The sequence below is a fragment of the Acanthochromis polyacanthus genome, chromosome 8 (genome assembly GCF_021347895.1).
Source record: "Acanthochromis polyacanthus isolate Apoly-LR-REF ecotype Palm Island chromosome 8, KAUST_Apoly_ChrSc, whole genome shotgun sequence".
Lineage (NCBI taxonomy): Eukaryota > Metazoa > Chordata > Actinopteri > Pomacentridae > Acanthochromis > Acanthochromis polyacanthus.
In genome coordinates, this window is record NC_067120.1 from 33,558,215 (window position 1) to 33,572,264 (window position 14,050).

The 14,050-nt window shown below is 39.3% G+C and overlaps 1 protein-coding gene across 1 annotated transcript in view; it reads left to right on the plus strand.

Annotated features, from left to right (window-relative positions):
* hydin (HYDIN axonemal central pair apparatus protein) overlaps nucleotides 1-14,050 on the plus strand; it is a 138,653-nt gene that overhangs the window by 12,644 nt on the left and 111,959 nt on the right. The window contains exons 8-12 of the mRNA XM_051951466.1: nucleotides 6,703-6,904; nucleotides 7,156-7,360; nucleotides 9,628-9,727; nucleotides 11,449-11,566; nucleotides 12,723-12,729. Coding sequence (XP_051807426.1) covers nucleotides 6,703-6,904; nucleotides 7,156-7,360; nucleotides 9,628-9,727; nucleotides 11,449-11,566; nucleotides 12,723-12,729 — 632 coding nt within the window. The remainder of the gene's footprint in view (nucleotides 1-6,702; nucleotides 6,905-7,155; nucleotides 7,361-9,627; nucleotides 9,728-11,448; nucleotides 11,567-12,722; nucleotides 12,730-14,050) is intronic.

Here is a 14,050-nt window from a genome sequence, read left to right on the forward strand (position 1 = left end):
CTTTTATCCTGTACAGCAAAAATTACAAGAGTTTATTTAACTGGGGCTTAGTTGGTTTAAATATTTTATTTTCTTGCTGGAGCTCATCCCATTTTAAACACCTTACATGAATGATGTTGTAAAATTGTGTGTTTTTTTTCGGACCATGAGGATTTAATGTCGACTTTAAAAGACAAGGTTTCACCACAGTTTCATCAGGAGCTCAGCTTACAGTAACTTGGCAACTTTTGCTCTGTGTTATGATCAGAAAGAGAGCAATTTGTCTGCCAGCTAGGCGCTCGGGGATAAAAATAGCAATAGCAAACACGACTAGATGGGTTGATTAATCACAAGGACGCTTCAATCAGAAACAAATCAGCCTCACTCCTGACCCGAGCCGGACACATCAAAGCCTCCTTTAAAGCTAATTTCCTCTCTGCAGCTTCTTGAAAGTAGAAGAATCCCATGGTGTTTAGCAAATGCAGTGGAAGAGCTGTGCACCATGCAGGAAAAAAAGAAAAAAAGATTTGAGTTCACTCTCATTAGCTATGCATCACCTGGGTGGATATTCCACAGTGTACTAACCCCATGTGTGTGTGAGAGAGAGAAAAGTCGGTCGCATGCTGACACGACAGTCATTCTGTTATCAGTAGTAGTCCTGAAACGCAACCACAGCAAAGTCACCTTGTGAAAACACTGCCTGCTTTTGATTGGATGCTGCTGGATAAGAACTGTTGTAACTTTAGATTCATATTCATCCTTTTTGGGTTTATCATTTAATTATTGTGACGCTTTTTCCCAGAGCAGAAAAAGACTGATTTCTGAGTAAAAAAAAACGGAACTCCCAGCAGCATGTATCTTGTGGCAACAGTGGGCGGCATTAAGCTTTTATAATGGGAGGGCCAGCGCAGGTCCAGAACACCACTTACAGCCCATCAAGAGACGATCATTTTTAATTTAGCACCTTTCCCTGTCTCCCTCACTCATGTATGTTTCAGGTCGGTCTGCTGCGAAAGGGCTCCGTGGAGACTTCAGCATAAGCTCGCCGACACAGTCTGCGTGTGCATATGTGCTGCACGGTCATGTGTGTTCATTTGCATGTACACCACACCACAGTGCCTCTTTTATGCTTCGTTGGCGGCTTTGAAAAAAATCAGCTTTGCACGTTTTTTCCATTACGACATGTTAGACAATCCTTCTTAAAAGTGACTCTGCTGCTGCTTCAGTAAACCTCCCCTCCTTCTCTTCTGTCACCGCTGCTGATTTCAATGAGGAGATGGACAGCTCTGAGGGAGCGCTGAGGCATCTGCTTTGACAGGGCTACAGTGCCGGGGGAGGCGAGCAGCTGCACGTAAACAAACACGCATGCTCAAATTCACACACTCATGCTGCAGATCTGCGGTTTGTGCCTTAATCAAAGGTAGCTGAGGGAGTTGAGAAGTTCTGCTGCTGTGTACACGGAGAAATTATGGGAGGCGAGTGAAGTGGGGTGGGGAGGAGGTGGACAGCCATGATGAAAGCTTAGCAATAAGCTGCAGCTCTCCCTGCCTGTCAGCTGCTGTCATAGCATCCGGATGCTCCCAGATAATTGCTTTTCTCTCTGGATCCCCCCAATTCTTGGTTTTCTCTCCCTCATTTCCTTCTATCACTCATCCTCCGTCTAGTACGTTCTCTCTTCTCCTCTCCCTCCTCCGGCCGATGGTATCTCACAGTTTTGTAGGCTTTTCAGGCGGAGTGAAAGAAAAAGAGCTGGCCTTCCTGTGGAACTGTGCCAGGCTCCTTTGTATTCCTTCTCTCTGCCTCAAGGTACATGATGGAAATCTCTGTGATAATTGGCCCGTTGGAAGCAAGCTCAAGCACTCCTTGAATTCTAATATGCGTGTTTTTTTTTCTGTAGGGCATGCCTACTCATTGTATAGATTATTACCAGCCTGCATTTGTCACAGTCTGGATTGTTGTTGTTCTTTTTTTTAACTCCACCAGGACTGCAGTCAGTTTGTTGTTGGTGCGTTTAAAAGCTAAATAAGTCACAGTGGGAGAGTTTTGCTTCGAGTCAGGCTTTCATGTTCCTCCGAAATGAAGTATTTCAGGTCCCAATTAACGGCTTCTTCTCTGTCGTGTTAAAGCCCAGCCAGAGATGGATTAAAAGCTCTCCCACCCAGTCTACACTGAGCAGACTTCAAACCTAATAGGAGGGCGGCTCATCTTATGAAAATTCAACACATTTGCCTGTCTGTGTTTTTGAAACAGCCAACTGATGCTGAAATCACATCCGAGGTCTGGTTTCCCGCCTTACTTTTTTTTTTATTGTGTTCCTTTAAAGGATGCTGTGTTCATTGATTTATCCTCCACTGTCATTATTAAGTAAAACTTGAATGAACAAAACAAAGAACTCAAGCTGTTCCTTAAGCTGATTTCTCAGTGTTTTTTTTTTTGGAGTGTTGACAGATTTGACAACTTATTCAGACAAAACTATTTTTAAAGAAAAGACTCTTGGAAACAGTTTAACTCAATCTCAGTCAAGCTGAAAGTTGCCGTTGTTGATTGAGTTTTCTTCTTTTGGGTTGTGACATGGAATCAAAGTTATTACAGGGACTGCAGTGGAAGCACCGGGGGTCCTGTTCAACCGAACACGTGCTTTCTTATTTTGTTGTTTTGTGATAAGAGTGCCACTTTGTTTGATTTTTTTAAACACGCACTTTTAGATTATAATGAATGTTTAGCTGTATTAACACATAAATAGACTGACTTAAACATGATGTAGAATGGGGCTGAGCAATTAATCGAAATATAATCGAAACTTCAGTGTAGCCAAGTGAATTGTTCACATCACAGCAGCTGCAATGTTTTGATATGGCCACGTGCGTTCCAGTATACCACTGCATATGAAGCACTGAGTTGCTGCATAGATACCCAGGGCTACAAACCGTATTCCCCACATATAAAAGAACATGCATGCTTGGTTCAGACAAACAAGTAGCAAAAGCACATTATCTTTTTTTATTTTAGTTTCAGTGGAGAGGAAGTGATATTTTGCACTTCAATAGTGCTCTGAAAAATAAAAATACTGTGACAAAACAGTGATAATTTGGCAGCAAGAGTGGCAGAAAAAAAGTTTTAAAAACTGTGGAAGACTGTGGAAATGTTCAAAACTGTAGAAAAAATGCAAACAAAAATATGTCTAATAATTACATTTTTAGGAGTAGTAATTAAATAAAACTGTAATTTTATGTCCACATATTGTAAAAAAAAAACAACGACTCAATATCTTTTTGTAAATGTACAAATTTTTGATGTGAACATTATTTCCCATAGTGGTCTTTTTTAACAGTCAATGTGTAAATTAGTGTTGTTATTTTTTTGTGAGTTTACTCAATAATACCTGTAATTTTGAGGTATTATTAAACCTGTAAAAGTGAAAAATGTGTAAAATATCACTTAGCAGTGATATCATTTTTGTCCTTACTGTAAATATTGTCCTTTTCAATAATGACAAATATCTGTAAAAAAAATTGATTTAAATACAGTAAAATAGTTTAATTTTATGGTCAAACGTGAAATAATGAATTATTCTTTGGAAGAAAACATTTTTGTATTAATGTTTTGCCTTTTTTCTTTTTTAAAATGAGCATTTATTTGATTTTTTATATTCTGTTCTTATCTGTAATCTAACAAAAAGGTAAGTTTTATTAAAAATAACTGTAATTTATCATTTTTTAAAAAGTAAAAAAAATGTTTCTAAAATAAGGGCCAATAGATCAATAAATAAATAAAATTTACAACATGGCTCATGTAACCACAAAATCAGTCAAAATTAATTTCTGCACTGTTTCCAGTGGTGAATCTCAATCTTGTGGCTGAATATACAGTGGGTACAGAAAGTATTCAGACCCCTTGAAATTTTTCACTTTCTGTGTCATTGCAGCCAGTCGCCAAAAATCAAAAAAGTTCATTTTATTTCTCATTATTCTCACACTCACAGCACCCCATCTTGACAGAAAAAAACAGAAATGTAGAAATTTTTGCAAATTTATAAAAAAAGAAAAACTGAAATATCACATGGTCATAAGTATTCAGACCCTGTGCTCAGTATTGAGTAGAAGCACCCTTTTCAGCTAGTACAGCCATGAGTCTTCTTGGGAATGACACAAGTTTTTCACACCTGGATTTGGGGATCCTCTGCCATTCTTCCTTGCAGATCCTCTCCAGTTCTGTCAGGTTGGATGGTGAATGTTGGTGGACAGACATTTTGAGGTCTCTCCAGAGATGCTCAATTGGGTTTAGGTCAGGGCTCTGGCTGGGCCAGTCAAGAGCGGTCACAGAGTTGTTCTGAAGCCACTCCTTTGTTATTTTAGCTGTGTGCTTAGGGTCATGCCTGGTTTTCTCCACACATACCGCTTAGAATTAACACCAAAAAGTTCAATCTTGGTCTCATCAGACCAGAGAATCTTATTTCTCATAGTCTGGGAGTCCTTCATGTGTTTTTTGGCAAACTCTATGCAGGCTTTCATGTGTCTTGCACTGAGGAGAGGCTTCCGTCGGGCCACTCTGCCATAAAGCCCCGACTGGTGGAGGTCTGCAGTGATAGTTGACTTTGTGGAACTTTCTCCTATCTCCCGACTGCATCTCTGGAGCTCAGCCACAGTGATCTTTGGGTTCTTCTTTACCTCTCTCACCAAGGCTCTTCTCCCACCATTGCTCAGTTTGGCTGGACGGCCAGGTCTAGGAAGAGTTGTGGTCATCCCAAACTTCTTCCATTTGAGGATTATGGAGGCCACTGTGCTCTTAGGAACCTTGAGTGCTGCAGAAATTCTTTTGTAACCTTGTCCAGATCTGTGCCTCGCCACAATTCTGTCTCTGAGCTCCTTGGGCAGTTCCTTCGATCTCATTATTCTCATTTGCTCTGACATGCACTGTGAGCTGTAAGGTCTTATATAGACAGGTGTGTGCCTTTCTTAATCAAGTCCAATCAGTTTAATTAAACACAGCTGGACTCCAATAAAGAAGCAGAACCATCTCGAGGAGGATCAGAAGAAATGGACAGCATGTGAGTTAAATATGAATGTCGCTGCAAAAAGTCTGAATACTTCTGACCATGTGATATTTCAGTTTTTCTTTTTTAATAAATAAGCAAAAATTTCTACATTTCTGTTCAAGATGGGGTGCTGAGTGTACATTAATGAGAAATAAAATGAACTTTTTTGATTTTGGCAAATGGCTGCAATGACACAGAGTGAAACATTTCAAGAGGTCTGAATACTTTCCGTACCCACATTTAAATATTTCTTGTACAGATTTTCTGCATTGCTGCAGGTCCAGAGCTGCAGTCGTAAACCTGCTGGCACTGCAGCTTTACAACTGGATGTGGTGAACCTTGTTTTAGGTGTTTTTCATCAGCAGCACTTTGTTAAACCTTGCTTATTGAAAGAGCCCCAGAATGATTTTTCTGCGCTTTCAAACTGGAGTTAAAGCTTCTAATCCTAAACCAAGAGCGAGATTTTACTCAACCATCCATCAAAGCAGACATCAATCCTCTGAATTATGCCAGTAGTTGAAGGAACCAGGTTTTCAGAACACTTTTATTACCTTTTTCAGAGTGAATTATGTTTGAACTAAAACAAAAATTGTGAGTAAGAAGTAATAAATGGCAGTTGTCCATGGTTGTTCTGGCTGGAGACGAGCTTTGAAAACACTACAGTCACAATCAAATGAAACACCCACTGGACTCATCTAAGTTTCTGTGTTTTTATCAACTGTAGATGTGTCATATCAAAGAAATTATGAACCACAGAAACATCTGAGAGAGCAGAATTAATGCTATGTTTTCTTGTATCCAAACTGACCTCAGATTTAATCATATTAAAAAGATTCCATCCGTGCAGGTGCAAATATAAACTATCTAAGGATAAGTAGAGCATTTCCGCAGGCTAAAGTTTCTCCTCCTTCCAATTTGAATGTAACCAAACACTCGTTAAATTTACATCAGACCTCATTCTTTCGTGGCTTCATACAACATCCTGTTTTGCATCTTATTTCTGCTTGCTGGTTATTGTTGCTGCGGTGTGTTCACATTGCGATGGTGGCACAGACTCATTAGTTGTGTTGTTAACCATTAATGATTTCACCTGTTGCTGGGACACAATATCTGCTCTAAGTGATGTATACTTTTCATATTCATTTAATCTTGTCGTATTTCACATTGCTGCCACTCAGAAAGGCTTTGGCAGCATCATAAAGTCAACCTGTTTCAGATGCCAGTTTTCCAGGATATTTGGGGAGTGATTTCAATTGCTGATCTCTATAAGGCTCCTTTTGGTCCAGATCCAGTATTTTGCAGCGAGACTCTGCAACATGTTCTTGACTCCATATTGAGGTTCTTTTTTTTTAATCACTGCCCACATTAGGCCTGAGACTCCCACAGGACCAGGACTGCGTGCTCCCTAACCTGGCTACTGGTCTTTTCTGTTTAGCTATTCAGCGTTAGAAAAAAGTGCAAATGGATGAATGAAGTCAAAATTCAAAAGCACTGGCTACATTTTTGTGTAGTTTGTTTGGGCTCTTGTTGTATACAGACTATAAAACAGCTGGTAAAATCACTCCCTTCAGACCGTCTGGGAACATATAAATATAATAAATAAGTCTAAGAACTACTGGCAAAGTCTATGAATGGATATTTGTCTGTGCGCTTCTGTATACTGATTTTGTTTACTGTCTTCTGCCCAGGTGAAGATGTGTACATCAGCTTATATGGGTCCTGTGAGGAACTGGACATCCGTCTGGTACCCGACTCTGTCTGGTTGACCAACACCTATATCTCCTTGGCCAATGTACAGAAAGTATCACTCACCAACAATAGTGACATAATTCTTCAGTACTGCTGGACAGTGTCGTCCAGCCAGCAAGAGGAGGACCTGAGCTTATTGAGGTAAACATAGATGGTCACAAACTGTTACAAGTCTTAGTTGTATAGTCTCCTCTACATTCCGTGTTTCCCTCTGTACATGTAGCATTCCCTGCTGTGTTGTATTTCTCTCTATAAAAGCATGTGTTGCCAGAAATAACTCAGATGTCCATCATTCTCTTTCTGATGGCAATGCTTTGTTCTTCTGCTCGTCTCTTTTTCCCTCTCTGACCCTCCTCATTTACTCTTTGTTTTACTTTTCACCTTCTCTTGAGGGAGAGCTCGGTGCTCCAGCAGAAGGTGGAGAAGGAGGAAGAGGAGGAGGAGGAGGAGAGGGAACGGCCAGTTTTTCAATGTGACTTCGACCCAATGCTCCATTCCCTACCGCTGCTGTTCAGAGCCTTGCAGGAATGCAGAACTCAGGCTGCAAAGGACTGCCTGCTGGCCCTCTCACACAGCTGCATAGCTGTGGACCCGGTGGTGTGTTTGTGTTTCTTTGCATGTCATTTCCCTTTCACACAACTCATTAGTTGACCATATTTGTCCTCACAGCACCTATGGTTTCTTTCTCTGTACTGCAGAGACCATGACTTTCCTTTTATGTCTACATATTAATGCTGAGGGAGTCAACAGCTTTCACTGGGCTGGCAGGGATCCAGTTGCTGGTCCAAAAGACCTAGAACATGAAAGAATTAACAGATTTTAGCATGATAATTCACTTTGGAGAACATGGTAAACATATCTGCAAAACATCAGTGTGGTATCGTTGTTACTATGAGGCTAATGTTAGCATATAGCTCTGACTTGTATTTAGCAAATACCTGTATCGGCCTTATCTCTATGTTGTGTTCGCTGCAAATTAGCAAACTTTACCACAATAATGCACCATGGAGACCAAGTAAACATAATATCTGTCTATCATCAGTATGTTATTATTGTTACTGTGAGTATGTTAGCATGCTAATGTTAATGCTAAATCCAGCCACCATGGTTGTCCACTCTTGTTATGGGTTGCACAGGATGTTTGGTTTGGGCATTTCTTACTAAATGCTGTATCTGTCAGAATCTTAATTTGTTGATGAGATCTAGGATTATTTGTGTTAAGATTCAGCTCTGCTTTTGCATCATCATCATAAACAAATACCTGCGTTAGCCTCATCTGTATGTTGTGTTTGCTGTAAATTAGCAACTTTTAGCACAATAATAGATCATTGAGACCATGGTTAGCATCATACCTGCCTAACATCAGTATGCTATTATTGTTTTGGGTTGCACAGGATGTTTGGACTTCTCTTTCTAAATGCTAAATCACCAGTGCTGTGACTGTAAGGAAAGAAATTTTAATTTGTTGATGAGCTCCAAGATGATATGTGTCACAAAGAGTTAAGATTCAGCTCTGCTTTTGCATGTAAATCCCCTCTGACTGCTTGGTGACAGGCGGGTCACAGACTGGGCCTTCTCTGCCCGGGGACCTTCAGGTAGCCTGACCTGTTCTGACACCATCACCCTCCTCTTCTCTGCCAGTGTCTCCTCTGCTTAACTCAGCCTGGTTCCCTGGATAGAGGGAGGGAGGAGACACATAGAAACAGAGAGAGAGAGAGAAGCTGTGGGGGAGAGGGAGAGAGTAAACAGTCTGTAGGCCAGTCATAACACAAACTTTAGGAGGGCATTTATAAGAGAAATGCTCAGCGGTCTTCACACACATACACACATACACCCACACACAAACAGACACTGGTTAGGAGTGTGAGCTGAGCCAGAATAAAGAATCAGCCATCTTCAATTTTATTTTCTACTTCACATCTGAGGCCTGTAGAATGAAGTAGGATTTGAGATGAACAAGGTTTAACTCTGGGTTTCAACATCACAGGCCACTTCTGATTTGGTAACTTATGATGAACATCTAACCTGCTCCAGGACACGTTATGTTCAAAACAACCGATCAAGGTGCATTAAAACACCTTGAAAGATCTGTGAAGCTCGATATACAGATAGTGAGAGTAGAAGACAGGAGTCTATATGCCTTTGTAGAATGATATAATCCAAAACCAGAACGTGATTAAAACACTAAAGCCTGACTCTGGTTGACATTATAAGATCTGCAATAACTTTACTTATGGTACCTGCAGTTTGATTCATGTTTTTATATTTGTTCTTTACTTTCTCCCACTTTGCCAGGGTTGCAGCTCAAAGAATAAAACTGTCTTCAACGCCAGAAAACCGCACATCGAAGAAACACATTTATTTAACAGAATATACAGTTATAATCATAGTCAGGTCTACCCATGCCCTAATAATTTGATAGTTTTATTGATCAGTCTGTTGACATTCACACAGTTTGCAGCTACTTGTAAGCCTTCCTTCCTGCTTCGGCTGCTGCAGCTCGCTTACTTTTACTCCATATTATGTGTTAGCAATCTTTGTGTGTCTCTAATGTTATAGTTTGCTCCTTGTTTGTGAAAAAAGTCATTCCGTTGCAAGTAGACATGTCCGTATGTGTGATTGGTCATCACAACTGTACATCTATAGTCAGATCAGAAAATCCTGGTTGACTTACTGAGCTGATAACCAGCTTCCTGTGAGTGACAGCGGTTGTTACATTAAATTAAGTCAGTTAGAAAAAAGAAATCCTGCAAATTTGGAACTTGCTTTGTAGTACACTTGTCTGTTCTTCTAATATTTGCATTTCCAGAAAATATCAGTTTTATCTTGTTTCTTTCAATCATTCTTGTCTTTCACGGCTCAAGGAGGGTGAGATCTGGCCCGGCACCACGGCAAACTTCCTCATTGTCTTCAAGCCTGAGGAGGCCAAGCTTTACCAGCAAACCATATACTGTGACATTACAGGTCAGTGTCGTATAGGTTTTTGATTCAAACGCACAGTTTTGCATGTATGTTTTCATTACAGTAGCAACCAGCAATGTTTAGATGTTAGCCATGCTATCGCTGTGACATTAGCAGTAGGCACCATCAGTCAAGCAGCACAACACTTTGGTCCATGCCGAAATATCGCTAACTTTTTGACGGATTATTGTGAAATCTTGTGCACTCAGATGATCACACTTACTGACCTTGGTTAGAATTGTGCTTTAGGGCCCCCACAACGTCTGTGTTTTGGCTTTTTGGTGAAATGCGAAATAAATTTTGTGAAATGGGAGTGGGAGGGCGGCTAGAGTCTGTCCCAACTGAGGCAAAGGATACCCTGGACAGGTCACCAGTCTATCACCGAGCCACACTTAGAGACAGACAGGTACACCCACATTCGCATCTACAGACAATTTAGGATTATCAATTAGCCTCAGCATGTTTTTGGATTGTGGGAGAAGCCGGAGAAAAGCCACACATGCATGGGGAAAACATGCCAACTACATGCGGAAAGATCCCAGGCTGGGACACGAACCAGGGATCTTCTAGCTGTAAGGCGATGGTGCTAACCACTGAGCCCCTCCAAGACATACAGAATGTCTATGTTATTCTTAAACACAGAGTAAATGAGCTGGAAAAACAGTGCCCTATCACAGTTTGTCCTTTGTGTCCAATTTCTCTTTTTAATGCAATGCTGGATTAAAGGTCAAGCTAAGGATGTGTATGAAGGTTTACAGCAGTTTGAGAGCAACACTTAACACAAAGTATGACTTGTTTACTGAGGTGAAGCCTTCATAGAACCAGGGGAAGACTCTTTTCTTTTGTTTGTTCTTCACCACTTTGCAATTGATTGTTTTAACAACTTCAAGCACACACTACGCCCCTCCTGTAGATCAATAGCTTTGGCTTTCTCATAAAAGATTCTCCTTCCCTCTGTGAGCTGGTGCAAACAAAGGTTAGACAGACAAGTCTGGGTAGCAAACCGTGTCTGTCTGTCTGGTTATTGTCAGAGGACGACAACTCTTCTCAACTATGTCTCTTTTATGTTTCCCTCTCCTTCACTGTATGATATCCTCAATTAAACTTGGCTGAAACAGCACAAATGAACACGTGCTTTAACCATGGACGGACTCCTTCCTACTTGATCTCATTTTCATATTAGACAATGCGCTCATAGTGCCCCAATATATTCATCTCACCCCAGTGGTAGTGAAAATTTGTTAGCAAATTTGCATGTGGCCTTCATCTGTGTCTTCAGAGCCGGAGGCCAAATTTACATTAATTTCCATGTTTTCTGAGGCAGGTGATGACCTGACCGGCCCAGGTCAATGACAGCCAGACTGGACACTCCTGTGCAGCAGGTCCTCACTTTGCAAAAAAAGATTCACAAGCTTACTAAGCAAAACAGAAGGCCAGACCTCTTGCAGCCTTTAATAAGTCCACCTAAAGAAGAAACATTTCATATTTGGATAGATTGTTGATTCAGTACTTTAAACTACCTTCACAACCTTCAAAATTCAACTGGACGAGACCCTGTATCTTCAAGTTTGACAGCGAATTCTTGTCTTGAAACACCGACTTGTCATTTTTAATGTGTTTTTATTGTTTCTGTCTCAGTATTTCACCCGGCAGTAAGTTTTCTCCTCTCTCTGTCTTTCATTTGTAATGAATCTTTCATCACGGCTGTCTGTGTTTGCCCTCAGGCCGTGAATCCCGTCTACCTCTCACAATCAAGGGTGAAGGTCTGGGACCCAACGTCCAACTCGACTATAACCTGATAAACGTAGGAAATGTATTCATAGGGGACAAAACCAGTATGAGGTAAGAGATGTCATGCCAAAGTGAACAGTTAAGTCTTTTTAGAAAATGATCAGTTAGGACAGCTCCAGTGCTTCATATCACAGATGTTCACATGATGCCACACTCGTTTACCAGGCCTACAGGGAGACTGCCACATCTTAATGTATGTGTATTAACTCTCTTAACCCTAAAACCCGCTGTCGGGTTTGAAGGTTTGGAATATTTTTTTTAAAAATCACCAAAATTACAGCATTTATCAGAGACAGAAACTGTAAGAATTAAAAGAATCACTTGATTTTCAACTCTACAATGGTCCTCGTACTAATCACATGTAATATGTGGCTCCATTTCATCTATTCTAAACCTAAATTCATTATATTCATTTTGTTCTACATGTCTCATTTGACAATTAGCCAGAAATAAATAGTTTGCACCAGATCCTGCCAGTAATGTGACAAAATTCAGAGACTGTTTGGCTGAACTACAGGTAGTGTACAGAGCACAGAACAAGAGAGACTGACAGCACAATAAAACACACTTGAGCAATAACATGAATGCAGCATGGCTCAAAAAGAATATAGGGATATAATGATATATATATTTCAACAGGCTGAAGATACATTCAGCATGGTGACATATCTTTCTGCAGTTAATGTGCAAACAGAGTTGGAGCAAAGTGGGAAAATATGTATACCATGTGAAGCCACCATTTTTTTTCCTGTGGGCATTTGGAAAAATGTTCTGCATGTTGATTACAGCTTTTTTTCCCCTTCTTTTTTGGGGAATACATCGAGAAACTTTGATTTGTGACATTTTTGGGTTCTCTTAGCTTCTAGTCATGTTTTTTGTGTTTCCATTGGGGTGCAAGATCGTATGTTGCAGTAAAAAAAAAGAGAAATGAACGCACATTGAGTAAAGATAGGACAACAGGAAAACATTCATAAACTTCTTGGGATTCAGTTGGTTAACAAGGCCTACGTGTTACATACTCGGCTCTTTTTTACAGTAAGTCTGTTCTTGTAAAGCACTTTGTATTGCAATTTCTTGTATAAAAAGTGCTATATAAATAAAGTTTGATTTGATTCTTCTACTTTAAGCTGGTAAATTCCATGTAAAAAGCTGACAAAGTCAAAATATAGTAGCGATCAGTATGATCAAGTAGCTGTGCCATGTTAAGTGTACAGGTGGTTGTTTGTAAACTATATCAGCAAAAGTTATGCGATAAATATGGCTTTTCTGTGAAACTTGAGTGGATTTGTGGTTGGAGTTTGTGGAATCATTCTATGTTAGTTTTTCCTTGCTCATTTCACAAATAACATATCTTGTGCCTCATGCAATTTTTTTTTTCTTTTTGGTTCCTTTATACTCCAATGGCAACTTTGAATTGTTGCATTCTATGTTTAAAATGTTTAAAGTCTTCATCTTACGATGTGAATTGCTGTGAGATGACAGAAGTTGTGAATTGGCACTATATAAATATAACAACATTGAATTGAAAGATTGAATGTGGGTAAATATAAAATTTCGGGACATTTTTTCTTTTTTCAGACCTAAAATCAACATGACCGCCTATAACCACACACCACATGACATTTTTAGAGAAGGATCCTTCTAAAATATTATTTAAACCTATATAAATATACAAAAAAAAAAAAATCTGTTGACATGCCATAAATCCACACTTTACTCACACACTACTTTATATTAAACAACTCAGAAAGCCTTGAAATCTTGCCAGTCTTTTCTTCAGGAGGAAATGACATCATGTGTAGCAGGTCATGTGATCTGGAATTACCACACTTCCTTGAGAGGTGTTTTTGTAATGGGTAACTTAGTTGAAAATGATTTCTCGGACACAGATACAATTTGTTATTTTCCGTATAAAGTTTGATATGTTGCCAAAAAAGAAACATCTATCATGATTATCTCAACTTAATATAAAGAACACAATCAAATCAGTTTTTGATTAAGCTCATTTTATTATTGTTTAGCTAAACAAAAGGTGGTTGTTACTAAATTTGGATGGTTATTTAGTTGACATTTTATTGATATCCAGTCTTTTTTAAAAATTAATAAATAATTGTTTTCATAATAACTAATTGCGGCGTTTGTAAAGACATGATCATAATGAACATAAAAAACATAAGCAAAATAGATCTCATGGACTTCAATTGTCCCTCAATTATATATCGACACATATGCTATTTAATTGTTGATGGTTTCTACTGTCTTTATTTAAATTTTTGCACCAATGTAGCAACTTTTATCCTACATCCATTGATATGCTCCATAAGGAATATTTGGTGTTTATGTGTTCAATTTCAAGTAAATGTTCTTATATTTAGTACCAAAAAAGTCGTCCAAACCAACTAAACTGTTAAAATTTCCATCATAAAACAGGCCCTCTACTTTTCTATTTGTGGTATTTTCAATTAACAAAATCCAGCTTGAAGACTACTTCTGGAGTTTTGTGTCTTTTGTTAACATCAACTTCCAGTGGATTAC